Source organism: Molossus molossus, unplaced genomic scaffold (assembly GCF_014108415.1).
Source record: "Molossus molossus isolate mMolMol1 unplaced genomic scaffold, mMolMol1.p scaffold_m16_p_9, whole genome shotgun sequence".
Taxonomy (NCBI): domain Eukaryota; kingdom Metazoa; phylum Chordata; class Mammalia; order Chiroptera; family Molossidae; genus Molossus; species Molossus molossus.
In genome coordinates this window covers 51317777-51336212 of record NW_023425403.1, presented here as the reverse complement: position 1 = coordinate 51336212, position 18436 = coordinate 51317777, and the positions used below count along the sequence as shown (strand labels likewise).

Here is an 18436-nt window from a genome sequence, read left to right as displayed (position 1 = left end):
GCTAATCTCTTCACCTTCTTTCATCCAGTCTTCCCCACCTGCCTTCCTTCTGACAGCTGTCAGTCTGTTCTGTTCTCTGGTTTGATTTTGTTTATCAGTTTATATTAGTAGTATTTTCAATGAGAAAATTCTGTCAGAAAATACAAGGTACTATTTGATGATTTAGTACCTTACATTTTGGTGTTTAATAAACACCATGGAATCCAAAGACAGGCTCCAACATTTTAATTTTTGGAGCCTAACATACTTTAGTCTTTCAATGAGAAAGTGATTTCCAGTAAAACCCAGTTCCCAAATGGATTACATTTTGGTTAAAACTATAGCAAGTGCTTTTCGGCACTCTGCATGTGTTAACCCGGGTGGCAAGCTTACGTGGTAGACACTCCTTTTTATTGTATCGTTACTTGGTTTGAATGTTCATTTCCTTTTCCACGGTGTTAAATGCACTTAACAGCTATTGATACAACATAAAGTTATTGTATTGCTAGATCTATTAAAATTGTCCTAGCTTGAAGTCAGAAGCAACTTTATTAAAATACTAAGAATAAGAACAATAAACTGCATGATTTTAGTTCTTTTAGAAGGGCTTTGCCATTGAGAAAATGAGCATGGATCAGTATTGATTGTGTTTTGAAAAATGATTTTTGGTATCAAAAGTCCACCATAATTCAGCCTGCTCTCCTCTCTCCTGCTAGGCACCAGCATCTTCACAGTGTATGAGGCTGCCTCCCAGGAAGGCTGGGTGTTCCTCATGTACAGAGCAATCGACAGCTTCCCACGCTGGCGTTCCTACTTCTATTTCATCACACTCATATTCTTCCTTGCGTGGCTTGTGAAGGTACTGTAGCAATTCGGCCTTCTAAAATCTGTGTTTTCCAACCGTTTCTGCAGACCTCTTGTTTGTTTTCGACTGCACTCTCTCATTCCCAATCTTTGGTAAATGGGGTTTGTAATTTTCTTTCAGAATGTGTTTATCGCTGTCATCATTGAAACATTTGCAGAAATCAGGGTACAGTTTCAACAAATGTGGGGATCGAGAAGCAGTACTACTTCAACAGCCACCACCCAGGTACAGTATCAGGAGACGACGTTACAACCCGCTCGAACGAGGATGTTTCCGCCTTCACCATCGGTGGGACTTGTTGGAACTTGAGGGAGGCCTGTATAATGGCCTTCTACAGTCAGACTCACTGAGGGACTCATTAAAAAATAGAAGTGCAAGTGTAAGTTCCATTTTTATAAATATTTATTCATGTAATTAAAAAACATACAATGGCCCTTATGTATAGAATTAAAATTTTTGGAATGAAAAATATATTTCATTCAGAATGCGCCAATAGGAGTATAGCAAATTATGAAGAACACCATTCAACACCAAATTTTTGAGGAATCACTACATATTTGGAAGGGTTCCCCTGTGCTCCCAAGAAGTGCCCTAGAATTTGACTTAAAGCATTAGGGCAATTATTACATAAGAGGGCAATTCATGTTCAATGACTTTGCTTTTATTTTTGGGTTTGTTTGTTTTTGGTGTTTAGAAAGAGGAATGACAGGTTTATATATCTTCTATTATGAATCTTTATAAAAGAGATAAAAATAAATAAAAATTCCGGAATTGAGGATGAAATGATTTTAATGTCCTATAACTATTATTTATCAGTCTGTAAATATTTATACAAGTCTATTGGTATAAAGGTATTTGTGAAAGATCCAAGGTACAAATTTTATTTTGAAAATGTCCAAACTGGACTTTTAATAATTATATGCTAAAATGCCAGTAAACATGCTAATATTGGGGGAGGCTTTTATGCAGCATCTTCATGGTACTGTGAACGTTTGGATAGTCTAGCCAATTTATTACACCTGAAACAGTATTGATATTATTCAATTTTGACAAACAACTATTCAGACTTCCATGGAAAATTTTTTTAAAATATTATGTATGTTATTTCACAGGTGGCATGTAGGAAAACCTTCAGAGTCAACCACATCTAGCTCCCATTTGCTCTCTCTTCTCTTTTAGTAAACTTTGAGAAATAATAGAGTTCCAAGTTCATTCTGACATGACTCTTAAGTAGGGTGACAACCTCTCGCAGGCGTGTTTCTGCTATGTCTGTACGTGTAGGGAGACCTTAATGGAACACAGAACTATGAACTCAGCACAGAATGTACATCAGTGTTCCTGAGAGATGACCTAACATGTTTTCAAAACCATGTTGTGCTTATTAAGTAAATCTTATTTATAAAACCACAGCTGGAAAAGTAGTGTTTAGAAGTGCCACCAAATCAGCCAGTGATTATAATAGAAAGTGAAATATGAAGAGATTACTACCATAGTTGTTTTGGTGCAAAATTGTACATAATCTGGAGGAATAAGTTGGTAAGTCAGAGCTCTGTCAGATATGCATCTAGATATTCAGCAAAGGTAATCACACAGAGAACTGTGAAAACCCTTCATTAAGAAAAATGCTGTGGCTGAGGACCCGGTTGCTAAGCAACTGAAGCTCCTGCTGCAGCACTTGGCAAAACACCACTTGGGCTGCCTGGAAACAGGCCCAGGCCCCGCCCAGCCCCTCCCAGCCAGTCTGCTAGTGGCCCAGATGCTTTCCTGTGTGCGTGTATGTGTGTGTGCGTGCGCATGTGTGTAAAGGGAGGAGAGAGACATCATATGCCGTGATTCTGTTCACATTTGTAAAAATCTGACAGAACTCTGTGCAGAAGAAATTCTCATTCAATGGTTTAAAACACAAAATCACAAGTTTCTAATTCTAATAAAACAGACTTTAAGAAAAGAAAATAAAGACAGTTGGTGTAAAGCACACAGCTGTTCAGAAACGAAGTTTGTTCTCACCTTTCTCTAATATGTGGGACATTTGCTGGTTTTCTGTATGTTATCTTCATAGAAGTGTTAAGAGGGTCCCGGGGTTGATGCACTTGTGATATCTAATCAACGGATTTCCCCGAGGGGCTGTGTGTATAGAAGGAAAATTATACACATCAGCCTAGCTGGTGTGGCTTAGTGGATTGAGTGTCATCCCATGGACTAAGAGGTCCTGGTTTGATTCCTGGTCAGGGCACATGCCTGGGTTGTGGGCTTGATTCCCAGTAGGGGGCATACAGGAGGCAGCCAATTGATATAGATTTATTTCTTTCACATCGATGTTTCTATCTCTCTCCCCCTTCCTCTCTCTCTAAAAAAATAATTTTTTCTTAAAAAAAGAAAGAAAATTATACACATAAACAAGATAGGCAAGGGGCTTTCTGATATCTTAGGCAGTTCAATAGAAACTGGCTCTGATACGGACTTTTCTGAGGCAAAAGAGAATCCCTGGTGAGAACTGGTTTTTGTTTTGTTTTGTTTGTTTTGTTTTGTTTTGTTTTGTCTTATTTTTGAGTAGGAGGAGGCAACCTGCCTGTGAGTCACAACACAGAGACAAATTACAGAAAAATTAATGCCAGGGGGGTCTTGTGGAGGCCGTACTACAAAATGGAACAGGAAAAAGATGTGGAAATTTTCAGATTAATAATCATGAATTTGCCTGAACTCTGATGACTTTCACACCTGCATAATTATAGACATGGCTTACTGTGGCCACGTGTGCAGTTGTGTGTTGGGCTAACATACACGAGACTCTGACAGCCATGATAGAAGGGCCCCCTGTGGTGTCCCTCAACAATAGGACTACCATACCACACGTTTCTAAGAGTACTGCTCCAGAACTGATGTTGGGGTGTGCAGATGTACTATTAGAAATCATACTGGACAGCCCTGGCCAGTGTGGCTCTGCTGGTAAGAGCATCGTCCCTTACACCGAAAGGTCACAGGTTCAACTCCCACTCAGGACACATACCTAAGTTTCAGGTTCAATCCCCTTCCCTGGCCAGGGCATATGGAGGAGGCAATTGATCAACATTTCTCTCATATCCATGTTTCTCTCTCTCTCTTCCTTTCCTTATCTCTAAAAATCAATGAAAATGTCCTCAGATGAGAATTTTAAAAATAAATGATTATAGACATAGTATCTCTCTAGTCCGGTCTTTCATGCTCATTCCTCATAGGTTTGCTGCTGCAGTCAGGTGGTCTTCTGATCAAGACTGATTCATGGTAAAGATGAGCTTCTCTTACTTTGCCTGGAGAAGAATGGAAAGAACTGTCCTTTGGGGCCACACAGGCTACTTTTTTATGTATAGTGATAAGAGCCAGAATATTGATTGTTCTGGCAATCGATGCATACCTAACTTTTATATGTGAATCATGGTCCAATAGGGTCATATTATGAGACTGGTAAATAAATATTCTGATTGTCTAAAGAGAATAACAATTTCTGGGTCTGTCATGATCTCTGATTCAGCACTCTTGCTAGCCTATGTTTTCTGAATTTATATTCCCTAATTAAGATGGAAGACAGCTAAGGATAGAGTTGATGTAGGGTAAAAGGACACTTAGGAGTTCTTTCTTTGCAGTTCCTTGAACATTCTTAGAATATGAATACCTACAATACCTAAACAACTTCTGTATGAACACACAGTGCTTGGTAAAAGCAGAAATGCATACATGAAAAGACACGTGATCAAAAACAGAAATAATTTATTCTCCAAAAAAAACTATGCACAATAGTTTAATAAAAATGTGTTTATTATATTCTAAGACCATTGCTTTCCACATGACTATACATCTTTAAAATAAGTGAGAAAGCAATTTAATGAAAGCAGCTTTCTGGGGAGAACTATTCTCGCATGGCACAATGGTGATTCTAATAAGAAACCATGGTGATGGAATGATGCACTCCTCATAGGAAGCTATATGTAAGCGTTAAATTTTGCGAGGCTTAGTCATTGAATATATCATTTATTAATTAAATCAAGTGTCCAAACTTATTATTTGATGTATAGTGATTATTACTTTTTTTTTTTAAAAAAATGACTTTGAAAGAATCCAAATTGAATAAGAATTGCAAAATAAATTTTGGATTTTCTCTGCATTAATGTATGTGTGTATGCACATGTGTAGTATTTGTGAGCTACAAGGGACAGAAAGCCCCAAATAAGTGGCTTATGGAAAATAGAGTCCCTTCCTCATGTGAAGTTGCCGGGGGTCATTTGGAGATGGTATGGTGGTCGGCATTGCCATGGATCCTGACTCCTTGCACCTTTTGCTCCACCTTCCATAACCTCCATTCCTAAAGTAGCCTCTTGGACTAAGTTGGCTGTTATAGCTCCAACCCTCACATACATATTCCAAAAAGCAGGAAGGAAAAAAAATAGGAAGTTTCTGCTTATAGCTCATGGACCAGTATGTAACTACATGGTCAAGATAAGCTTCAAAAAAGAAAAAGAACTAGTCTTTTTTGTTTGTTTTGTTTTTTATTTTGGTGGCCTAGCAGTCCCATAAAATTTTTCATATTTTGGAAGACAGGGAAAAGAGATATGCAGGGACAACTGGCAGCTCCTGCCTCTGCTGTACTCCTCTAAGGCCCTGAGTCCTTGGGATCCCCGTTTTCAGATACCCCATTGTCTATGTCGCGTAGCTACAGTTGCATTAACCAAGCTGCATGTTGTTTCATAATTCAGGGGACTCGAGAGAAATGGATCATGTTTGCATTTCCTTCACTTTATTTCATACAAAGAAGTGACCCTGAGAGAACACTTTCATAAAAATTAAATAGATTCATTTGATTTTGGTCTGCTGAAAAATAGTAATTTAACAGAGAAAATCAGTCTGCTACTGATCAAAGCAAATATATGCTCCAGGGATCGTCGTGCCATGACCAGAGAGTACAGGATGCCTGTACAGAGGGTTTTTAGCTAGTGACTGGCAGGATTGCTTTTGTCCTTTTCTTTTGTCTTTTGTCTTTTTCTCCTTAAAAGGAGGCTCCTGGAATTTTGACAGGAACCTTAAAAGGCACTTTAACAGGTTTGCATTTCAACCAATATATGTATGCCCAGAATGAGCCTATTCATGATGGATATGCGTCATTCTACCACTAAGAATACCTTTTAAATTTTGTTCTATAGGGAATCCGAATCCCATAAATGGACACCTGTGAAAAACAATTCGTAACTGGCATCTTTGATCAAAGAATCTTTGCGTAAATGTGCACCTCCATTTTATCATTTTAAAAATACATTGATGGCCTGTGGACTTGGGCCCTTGTCCCTCACCACCCCCTCACTTATTTTACAGAGGGCAAGTTTTCTTTCTGCAAACTATCCACTACCTCTACTATCGGGAGTTTGAAATTATGGTTATAAGTCCTAGGTAATGAGATCTTCGTTTCATCTTATATCTCCATCAACAATTCCTTTTTTGGACACACAGTCAGACTAACATGAGGACATAAGTATGGCAAAGCTGTTTACTTACATGTATGAAACAGTAGCCCTGCGCAGGAATAAAATAGCGAGTGCTTATAGGGTCCTTTCTTAGAAAAATAAAAATTCTTAGTTCCACATAATCCCACTACCACACACACACACCACCAAGGAATTGGAAAGAAAATATATTAATGGGAAATGTCTTCCAGCTGGGTGTAATTTTGAGAGAGTAGAATATACAGTAAGATAATAACCTAGAAATGCAACAACCTAAATATCCAATTCAATGGATGTCAGATTTTAGTATCTTATACTATAGTATCCTATCTTAAATTCCATCACTTATGTATTTTAAGCCAGAAGAAACTACTGTTATTAATATGTACATAAAATTTCTGCTTAACTGATTAATTTGGCCTAGTTAAAATAATTTTACAAAGTCGTTTAAGTGACATGTTCATCTCCTGTCATTAAAACAACACCAACCTCTATCCTTTGCCACATATACAATTCTTATATTATTTATCCTGAGAATATACTTCCATTGACTCAGTGAAAAATGTCCGTTAAATAAAGCTAAAAATTTGCCATTTCTAGTAACAACACATCAGACACAATGCTTTGGAATTCTAATTTTCATTTTCTTTCAGATAATATGTAATAGTCAATAATAAATGCAACAGTGGTAAAATGCCTACTTTAAAGTTTTGTGGAGAAGAATATTTGGGCAGTTATATGTAAAACATAGGTAAGGCAGAAAGGACCTGATACTTAGCAAGTGCTTAATAAATGCAAGCTATTACCATTATTCTTGTTACCATTATTCATTTACGTTTTCAGAGTTAAATTGAACGTAATGGAAACTACTCGAGTTTTAAATTTAAATCCACAAGAAAACAAATCTTTGATAACAAAAAATATAAAAATTTGGAGACATAATGTTACAATTCTCAGTGTTTCTTTTTTTTTTTAATCTTCACCAGAGAATATTTTTCTATTTATCTTCCGATAGAGTGGGAGGAAGCGGGGGGGGGGGGCAGGTATCAATGTGAGAGAGACACATTGACTGGTTGCCTCCCGCATGACCCAACCGGGGCTGGGCCAGCGATGAATCGCTACCAAGGTACATGCCCTTGACTGGAATAAAATCTGAGACTCTTTGGTACGCAGGATGACACTCTGACTGCTGAGCCAAACCAGCCAGGGCCTCACTGTTTCTTATTAAGTGTCTCTGACTCATCTACCTCTTTGTCTTGAAGATGTTTCACGAAGACTCTGCTGGTGGATGGCAGCTGGTAGCTGTGGATGTCAACAAGCCCCAGGGACGCGCCCCAGCCTGCCTCCAGGTACTGTATAATGCCACTTTTAAAACTCTCTAAGCAAAGGTCTTTCAGTTTTATTTTATACAAGGAAATCCACAGCTCTCTAAGCTCTAGATCTGCCCAAATTTATGGTCCTGGAGTTAGGCACAGTGTTTCACTCCATCCTGTATTCCCAGGACCTACCATTTTTTAGGTGCACATTACCGACTTGGTAGCTATTGAATAAATCCACACAGGTAATAGCATGTCATAAGTATTGAATCAGTGGAAAATTTTGTTTCAGAATAAATCTTATAAAAATATACTTCTGCAAAAGCCTGGATTATTTGGGGGTGGTGGTCATGATCACAGTTTACATAATTGAGTACCTGGGAAGGAATATCTGTAATAGGCAGTGAATTGTTTTGCATCTGCAAGCTCTCTGAACAAGCTGATATAATAAAGGAGTTTCCATAACAAAATACACCTGCAGCAAATACAAGGGGCTGGGATTGCAGGTGGGCTCCCAGCATCCTGGGAAGCGGCCAGGGGATGGGCCATCAGGTCTCTGGCTTGTGGACTTTCTGGACTTAATCATCTGCTCTGAGCTTCCCGTGAAGCCCAATAAATGTCTTCTCTTCTTTGGTCATTCACACTGGCATCTTTTCTTGCTTTGTTTCCCTTTCTGGCCCCCAAATATCAGTGATGCTTATTTAAAACCATGTCACGTTCCCAAGAATAGCTCTCCTACCACTCCACAGCATTTCACAATTCCCAGTAACCTCCTCTTTACGGGTGGAAAGTCAAGCAGCTGCATCATGGGAACAGAGAACTGACCCTTCCTCCTGGAGAATTTTACTTTCTTCACTCCCTTTTGTTTTTAGTTATAAATCCTCTTCTCACAGTGCTGCTCTGTGTAGTTCTTCATATCCCTCCCCATAATTTGGGGAAGGGTTTTTTATTTACTTCAGGATGAGAACACACCTTTCTTTCTTTTTTAGATCTTTCTCCAGGTGAGGACTCACTTTGCATTTCAAGGATTGGTACCTAAGCAGCAAATATTATATACTCTGAACCATTACTATGAGCTATAGTTGTATGGCCATCTAGTCATGTATTTTGTTCCTAAGTTAAAAGGCTGGAGGGGAAAAACAAGAAGTGTTTTCAATGAATAGTGATAATATTTAATATTTTGTGGCTCTTTCTGTTGTGTATTTGATGGTGACAATGCTGCTAATGATTCAACTACTACAACTGTCTCTACTACTGCAGTTCTACTAATAGTAATAATAACAACAATTGTAGTTGTAGCGTCTTGCTTAAAAAGCATTTTTACTTGCGTTATTCAGTAGCCTATCAAGTGATGTTTATTGACAGTAAGATTGTCCTGTACAAGACAAGCAGAGCCTCTACCCACATGGAGCCTACAAGGAACTTCGAGGTGGAAGGAGAAAACTCAACACTGAACTAGCAGCACAAAAATAATGGGGAGGTGGAAAAAAGTACTGCAGGATGCTATGGGAATATACATTTTGGAGTTTGCTCTCCTCATCTGAGAGGTCGGAGAGGGTATTTAAATTGAGATTAAGAGAAGGAGGGAGGGAATGACTAAGGATGAGACTCAGTGTAGCCCTGTGAGGTAGGAAGACTGATATGCTCTACCTGACTTTATAGACGAGCAAGTGGAGACCCAGAGGACCTGGGTGAGTCTCCTCAGGAAGTTACAACTATATCTCAACCAAATTGAGAAGCCGGGACTTGTACCTAGATCCTCTGGTTCCTAGTCCTATGCTTTTTTCAATTAAAAAAGAAATATACTAGGGAAACAGGTTTATAATATAAGTAAATCATCAGACCTGCTGTGAATACCAAATCAGAGTTCTACTGGACCCTGAATACATTGCTAAAAAAATCTATTAAATGTGTGTTAATAGATACCTCAAGGTTGCAATCTGGCATTAGGATGTTAGCCTCCTCAACTCAAAGATTTGAAATATCAAGAGATAAATGGCAAGGAGGGTGTAATGGAAGGGACAGCACTGAGCAGGGATATAGGAAAATAAAGATTGGGGATAAGAGGCTTGAAGTGTGTAAATGGGCATCTGAGAGACTTGCATGTTACACGTGAGTGGTGAATACAGCAGCATGCTGGATACATTTTATCAATGGCGACACATATGGTTTGAAACAAGGGGAGAAGGAAGTCAGACAATTCAGTGTGCACGAAGTTCCAGCTTCACAGGTTTGGTCCTAAGGCATGCTTTCCAGAAAGATCCAATTGGAAAGAGTACAGGTGAAAAGTAGGATGGCCAAGAGATCATCTGTTTGTAGTAGATATGAGTTGTGGAGTGAGAGAGTACATTTTCGTGTCTGCCTGAAAAATTAATTAATTAAAAGATAAAGAAAATAATTAAGTAAAGCAAAAATATTTAAAATAAAACGGTATGAAATACTCACTGGCTTTTACTAATGATTAATGCCATCCAAAACTAAGAAACAGGAAAATGTTATCTGAATCATCCACTCATTGTCTAGGATTCTAATGATTTCTCACCCTGAAAGACAAGGTTAAGGTTAAGAGCTTATCCTTCTAAGACCCTTTACTCTTTATTTACATATTATATCTCTTGTAAAACAGCATTTTGGCCTCATAGAGACACTGTCATGTATATACATACTTATTTTTTAATGCAGAAATAACTCTATTAGGATTTCATAAATTGTAGTGATTAGAATCTGAGCAATATTTTTTATTGTTTTCCTATATTCCTACATGCTCACGTGCATGCACGCGCACGCATACACACACATTTTACCTTATTTCAAATGTTGCAAACATTGTGGTGCTTCCTTTTTGACATATATTGGTTATAGAGCTATCGAATGAATCAGGACACTAGGGATCTTCTTACTCTTCTACAGAATAAGAGGCTCTATAGAGCCATTTGTAAAGGAAAAGAATTATGTTCCTTTGGTCTACATTTTGAAAGTCTACAAATTCCATTCTCTGTTCTGAAACACAAATTTTAAGTACATACATAGCTATAATTATAACCAAAATGGGAGTCATAGACAGACATGCAGGGGAATGATTCAGTTTGATTCCCTTAGGGTGGTCTTTTCTGTTTTTAAAATAAGTGAAAATACACGTACTCTAGAATGTAATTGCAACACTGGAAGTTCAGAGCAGGAGGAAAGCCGAACCGGATCGTTCCTGCAGTGTAGTAAGTGTGCAAGGGTTAGTTCCCCGCCACTCCCTCTCTGATACATTTTGCTGCAAAGTTAGTACTCCCATTTTCTGAAAATGTATAAAATCAATGTTTTTCTCATGCTCTCATATGATTCTAAAACTAAATACAGGTCCTGGCAAGTGTGGCTTAGTTGGTTGAGCGTCATCCCACGCACCAAGAGGTCACTGGTTCGATTCCCAGTCAGGGTATGATCCCCAGTAGGCGGTGTGCAGGAGGCAGCTGATCGATGTTTCTATCTCTCTCTCCCTCACTCTCCCTCTTTCTCTAAAAATCAATAAGAACATATTTTTTAAAAACAATCAATAAAAGAACAAATATTTAAAAAAAACAAAAACAAATGGATTGCCGACCTGGGATGTTACATGTGGTGAACTTTCGGATGACATTTGTTGAAATTTTATTTAATTAACTTAATGAAGTTAATTTTGCTAGCACATTTTTCATGTTTATACAATTATTAATGAAATCATACCATGTTTAATTAGGAACTCAGCCATGGTAAGTCTATGTAATTCTTAATAAATGCATTCTTAAGTCAAGGACAAATAAGTCAAATGTCTTATAGCTCCTGAAATACCCCTTCCCACCCTCTGTCCTACCTGGAATGTCTTTCTGTTTCTGTCCCCACTTCCCTGTGCACTGCTGATGGTCTGGGGGCCCCACTCCTTCCTGAATTTGGTCTTTACTACAGGAAAAGGATGGCTGGGGACGACAGGGTAAAGCCTGAGATGGGGGATAAGGCAAGCCCTAGACCCAGTTACTTTTCTTTTTGTGCCACAACTGCCTTTGACATATGTCTCCTAGCAGGTCTTCATTCCTTTTCACACCTACTTCCCCAGCCATAGACATCCTTCCTTCATTCGATGAAGTAATACCCAATACAGCATCTTTCCTGAGGGAGTCTACACCACCCTATTGTAGACTCTTAAAAAATAGGCTCTGGAGATAGATATATTTCAGCTATGCTTCTTATTAGTATGGCCTTGAGCATATTTTTGTAAAATGAAGATAATAACTCCATCCTCTATGTGAGAACTGAGGATTTATGCCCTAATCAAGAATTATTTGTTGCAAAGAACAGACCTATGCTCACAGGGAACATTTGTCGCCAGTATAATCAGGCCTGCCAGGTGACTGCGCTTTCTCTGACTTCCTCTCCCTCCCTGTTTGGGCCCCACGAGTTCTCCTCTTAGTTTCTGTCTATGCATCTGCCCCTATTTTTCCTCCTTGAAGACTAGCTTTATTCTGTCTCTTGCATATTACCCAAATATAGCAGATTGTAACTGATTTTAGCAGCCTCCCATTCAAGAGGCTCACCAATAATGTCCAAAGATGAGTGTAAAACTGGGGAAAATAGTTTCATAGTAGGCCACCCAAAAGGAGAGATTGGTCAGAGGCAGTAGGTCATGGGAATTGAATGGAAGTAGCAGTTCCAGTTAAGCAAAGTATTGAATTTGCCTACAGTATGAAGTCAAAGTAATTTTCTCTTCTTAACTTTCTCTGAATACCTCGTTCTGTCTCCGTCTATTGGAGCTACCGCTCAACTCCTCATGCACTTCATGGAGCAGGTGAAGAAGGAATGTAACTCTGATCATATGGGTACTGGGACTTGACCTCAGGAGTTATTACTTAGGGACAGTTTTCCCTATTAAACTTTTAAGTTTTACAGGACTTGAGAAGTCTATTAAGGGCTAAATAGGCTATTATGGTCTGACCTAAAGCTCAAATCATCTTGTGTAAAATAGTTTCTTTGTAGAAATGCCACATAGTTTCTGTGTAGTTACAAATGAATACTTTGTAATACAGAGCCGTTTTACAATATAATATTCAATCATTTACTTGCATTCGAAATATATTATGAAATAATATAGAAACACAAGGAGGAAGAATACCTATGTGTCCACTATTAGAAATAATGATAGCTAACATTGATTGACCGCTCACTAGGTGTCAGGCTTAAAATACTGTTACTAGTGGTGCTATTGTGGCATCTGTTTACAAATGAAAGAGGAAAGCACAGAGAGCTTAAGCAGTTTAATGAATGTCACACATAGCTAGCTACTGACTGGAAATTTCATCACAAGCAGTCTACCTTATATTTTCAACCATTTAATTTTCATCACTGTATATTATCCTATTATAAGAATATAACCCAAATTGTTCATTCATTCAGTTATTTTCCTATTGATAGATATTCAGGGCTGTTTTGTTTTCTTTTATAATCCTCACCTGAGGATATTTGTCCATTTATCTTCAGATAGAGTGGGAGGGAGGGAGAGAGAGAAACATCAATGTAAGAGGGACACATAGATTGGTTGCCTCCCACAGGACCCCGACCAGGGCCGGAGACGAACTGCAACCAAGGTGCATGCCCTTCAATGGAATCAAACCCATGACTTATTGGTCCACAGGCCGACGCTCTAACCACTGAGCCAAACCAGCCAGGGCTTGATGTTGTTTTTTATATTATTTTGCTATTGCAAACATTCTAGCCCCCTCTTGGCCACGCCTTTTTGTGCACATGTGTAAGAATTATTTGAGCATATATAGCTAGGAAAGTAGCTGGTGAATTAAAAGCTATGAATGCCTTAGGTTAATGAGATAGTCTCTAATGGCGACCCAAAGAATAGCAACTTGTAAATGTTTTCATTGTTTCACATCCTTGTCCACACTTGATGTTGTCAGATTTTACACCCAATGGCATGAAACTATATATCATAATGTTAAATTAGATCTCTCTGATTATAGTCTATGGATATTGAGTATGCTTTTATATAATCATAGGCCACTTATATTGTCTGTAGATTGACTATTCATGTCTGTTGCCCATTGATCTGTTGATTTTTCCAAATGATTTTCAGAAATTCTGTGCAACTCTGAAAGGCATATCACTTTGGTCTGAGAAGACATTAAAATACTAGAGAAAAGCAAAAATTCAAAATATTTATGTCTCTATCATCTTCAGGCAATAATGCAATTCTTTTATGTAGTGATCCCAAAACCATTTAGAAAGTTTCTTCAGTGTTTGCTTAAGTGTGAGACTCGGAAAAGTGAAAAGTTATAATTGACTCTTTAGCACCAACCAGTCACTTAGCTGTTTAAAGTCTATCTTTGCATAAGCAGCAGCTGTGTGAAGAGGTCACCCTAATGCATGATGAATAGAATTCTGTTGCACTGGAACCTCATTGCTCAGCTGCTGCTGTGATAAGCTGCTTTCCTCCTGCCTCAGACAGGAGTCTCCACCTCTTGACAGTTTGACAGATGTGGCTGCACAGTTTTGAGCCATCTTCCAACACACACCCAGTGATCTATTATTGTGAAGACAGTCACTGACAAAAAATGAAAGTATGCGTGAGACCTGGCTTTCTCAAGTTCAGTTTCTATCTGGGAACATCCCATCACATGTCTCCTTCTGTAAAGAACAGTGATAATAGGCTCTTACCATAAGTAGGTCAATTGTAGCAAAATTATTGCTATGGTGTTTTAATGCTTCCTGAGAAAAATGTCCATTGAGGGTGAAGACAAGAGGGAGGTGGACTGTGTGATATGTGTATTTCAAGTGATGAAGTGCCATCCCAGGCACATCTTAAACATCTGTCTTCTTAATGAACCTTCCCACGAACTGGCAGATAATTTCAAAAATTGATTGAGTCCATGGGAATTTAAATTCCAACTACAAGCCAACCTCTTTCATACTCAGAGACCAATGTGTGGTCCAGCTAAGACAGTGTGACCAGGAGAACCTGGATGATTTTCTAAATCTCCCAGAGCCTCAGTTTCATGACCTGAAAAATGGGGATAACATCTCTCAGGGGTTTGTAAGACTTAGAAATGATGCTCCTAAGATACTTAGTGCAGTGTGTGGGTTGCAAGGGGGTCACTTAGTCTGCAGAAACGATTATCCTTATTATTAGCATACTCTTCTAGCTGTTCACTCTTAGAGTATTCTGTTCACTTCCAAAAAGTCAGCTCTCATGCACAGCCATAGTCCAGTGACTACACAGCCTTTAGTTCCAGCCCTGCTTTCTGAATCTTAGATGTGTATTTCTAAGTGTCCAGCAGCCATGTCCCAGGTGTTCTCACAGATACATCACCTCTCTCATATCGAAAACCAAATGCACCTCTCCCCCACCCATTCCCACATAGAAACCAGCCTTTTCGTGCATCTCCAGAAAACTGTACACCAACCTATTTAGCACCTGTCTTGGTCCTCCCAAAATATGATCTGTTTTCAATTCTGTCATTAATTCAGTCTTTGGAATTGTTTTGAATCAACCCCTTCACCCCATCTTAATGTCCCTACCCTCAAAATCAGATCAGACAAAGCTTCCTTAACACATTGATCTCTGAGTCCTTGATTATATTTGATCATTTTCTTCTCTACTTCCAGTTTCTTCCATTACAGCTTTCACATGGTCAGCACTTAGCACATAATTGGGGAATTTTATGTGAATGTGTATGTATGTGTGTGTATATATATACACTCTCCTGTATAGAACCACACAGTCTCACACACAGTAAACACAAATTCTTACTCCTCCTTTGTGCAGATGCCAAGAATCGCTCCCACAAATATTTTCAGGCACACACTCTCATCTTCAGTTTCTAACAGAAAAACCTAAAACTGGCTTGGAAGAAAAGTTTTTGGGGGTGGAAAGAGAATTTAAAAATTATATAATAACCTTGAATGAAAATTAAGACCCGGAAGAATAAAATAGCTATAGGCAAAACAGCACAAACAAAATGTGTAAAAAAAGTAGCTAAACGGTTAATTGAAAAAGACTTATTGTGGTCTTGAAACCAGTTATGGCCAAATCAACTAGAGAGTATTTGGGTAAATTCTCAGTTCAAAATATTTCTTATATATCTATTTAAAGATATACTCTATATATGTATATATAATGTATATTTCAAATAATAATTATATTCAGAGTAGATACCAGAAGACCAGACATAATAAAAAGTGAGATAAAATTATTACTGCTTTTTAAAATTTATCTACCATTGATTAAATGGTTTTGCTTCTTTGATTTTTGAGCCTCATTGAAAGAAAGCAATATTCAGAACATCTTATTTGCACTTCAGATTATCACAAACTAAATTTCTATATCCTTGTATATTGTCGTCTTTCAGTCTTAATAAGTCCTATAACTCTTCAGTGTGTACATTCATATTAATCGGGAGACATTTACTAACTTATGCCAGGCATCCGTAAGACAGTCCTTGGAGACAAATTTTTACCAAATATTTGTCACATTGTCACCTTTAGTGAAAAAAAAGGATGTGTCATTTTTCATGCAAGTCTTGATATCTGGGGTTAAATATGCAACACTCTTTAACAACTACATCTAGGGTTTAAAATTGTCATGCAGCCCAGCCAGTGTGGCTCAGTGGTTGAGCGTCGACCCATGCACCAAGCGGTCGCCAGTTCTATTCCTGGTCAGGACACATGCCCAGGTTGTGGGCCCGATCCCCAGTGGGGGGCATGCAGGAGGTGGCCAATCAATGTTCTCTCTCATCCATATTTCTATCTCTCTCTCCTTCTCCCTTCCTTTCTCTCTAAAATCAATAAAGGGAACATTTTTTTTAAATGGTCATGTATTTTCTTAGTGGTCAACACGGTGTTGCACTCATGGCCCCTGAAGGCAGCGCCACTCCTGCCAGGCCCCAAGGCTGACGGCAGGTCTGCACTTGGTAAAACATCAGTCATTTTATATTTGGTATATTTTTAAAATTCTTTAAATTTGTTCTTCTGTCTTTCCTAAATTCTATATCTCAAAATGAGTCTTCCACTTCAAGATTCCATATCGCTCACAGTTTTTATTTATTTCTGCACCCATCAAGTGTAATGATCCAAGTCCTTCTTTGCATTAGATATACAATTTACAAGGACAGCTATTTAATTTTACTTTTTAATTTTCCTCTTGAATTTAAAACAAGTTTTATATTCACCTGCCCACCACTTAATACTGAAAATAAAAATAAACTTATAAAAGTACATTTCAGGTGACTCTATACATTTCTATTAAGTATGGGAATGTCAATTAAAGTGTCTTCAAAGATCTTAGAACCATCATGGTTAAAGTGTTCCCTGTCTAGCAGCCCTGTTGCAAACCTTACTAACTTCTCACTAATGTACTCATGAAGACAAAGAAACAAGAAAAACAACAATACTGATAACTAAGACTAAGAAAGCACTTTTTGTCAAAATCTGGCAAGACTATACAGTTGGTAGACCTCTAGTGAGAAAATTATAAAATATTAGTGCCTGCACTCTGGCACTTCACTTGTACTTGATTACTAAGTCAGAATCAGAGGGTCATGAGGAAGGGATGGCCCAGGTGACAGAGGCTTATTGCAGGAATGTGTGTAGCAGCTGTCTCGGTTGACCCTCTCACTCCTGGTTCTGTTGTTCCCAAGGCTGAACAGGGCAGCTTCTTGGCATATGTAAATGGAAGATTGTATTACTTGAAACAGCATGATTGTATTACTTAAACTTAGGTGTCCTAATTTGTTTTACCCACTTTACATTAATACATCTGAAAAATAATGTCAAGATGAGAGGATCTTCAGGTCAACACCCAATTTGGAGCATCCCTCTTATCAGAGACCTTGCCAAGCCCCCTGGAGGGAAGCTCGGACTGTGTCCCAACCAGCTGTATCCAGAGCACCACTGTAGCTTTCATTTAACATGGGAGATAGAAAAAAACACAGAAAGGATCCCCTTGAGCCTACTTTCTTTAGAAAGAAGCAGAAAATGCTTTTTGACTAATCCAGTAGGGAAATCAAGTCACGTCAAACAGTATTGCTAGACCTACTCTGCATCCAATATTGCAGGAACTCGGGGTTGAAGTCTATAGGAACATGAAGCTATTCATAATACTAGTGTTTAATTTCCCTCTTATGTTACTCTTCTTCTAGACATCAGGGAACATGAGAAGAAATTATTATAGATGAACTACTACTTTGATTTTTATTATTATCCATGTCCAGGAAAGTAAGCAAGGTCAACACTTCGTTGTTGGAAAGCAAAAATTTTAATATTTTCATTCTTGATATTTTTTTCAAATGTCAAAAGAAAGATCTCTTATCCTTTGAGACGACATGGAGGGCCCTGGAAAGTATTATCCTAAGTGAAATAAGCCAAGCAGAAAAAGACAAATATCACATGATCTCACTTATATACGGAATATAATGAACATAACAGGCTGAGGAATACGGTAGACCCAGAAACATGGAAGTAGGGCACAGACTGACATCCCTCAGAAGAGGGGGTGGGAAGAGATAAACCACAGAACTTATATGCATGTATGCATGACCAATGGACATGGACAACAAAGCCGGGGACAGGGTGGAGGTGGGGTGGGGAGGGGGGGTGCCAATGGGGTAAAAAAGGAGAAACATCTGTAACAAAAAAATAAATTAAAAAATTTAATAAAAAAATAAAAATGAAGTCTTGTAGGGGCATTGACTTCTTAATCCTTAAATTATAGTTTAGCTAATTAAAAGGTTTTGTACATGTCTTCATTTACTTCTCCTTTCTCCCACAAATCCATAAATGTATGGCCA

The 18436-nt window shown here is 38.3% G+C and overlaps 1 protein-coding gene across 1 annotated transcript in view; it reads left to right on the top strand.

Annotated features, from left to right (window-relative positions):
• NALCN (sodium leak channel, non-selective) overlaps positions 1-18436 on the top strand; it is a 275008-nt gene that overhangs the window by 81413 nt on the left and 175159 nt on the right. Inside the window, exons 7-9 of the mRNA XM_036249837.1 lie at positions 696-838; positions 965-1069; positions 7575-7661. Coding sequence (XP_036105730.1) covers positions 696-838; positions 965-1069; positions 7575-7661 — 335 coding nt within the window. The remainder of the gene's footprint in view (positions 1-695; positions 839-964; positions 1070-7574; positions 7662-18436) is intronic.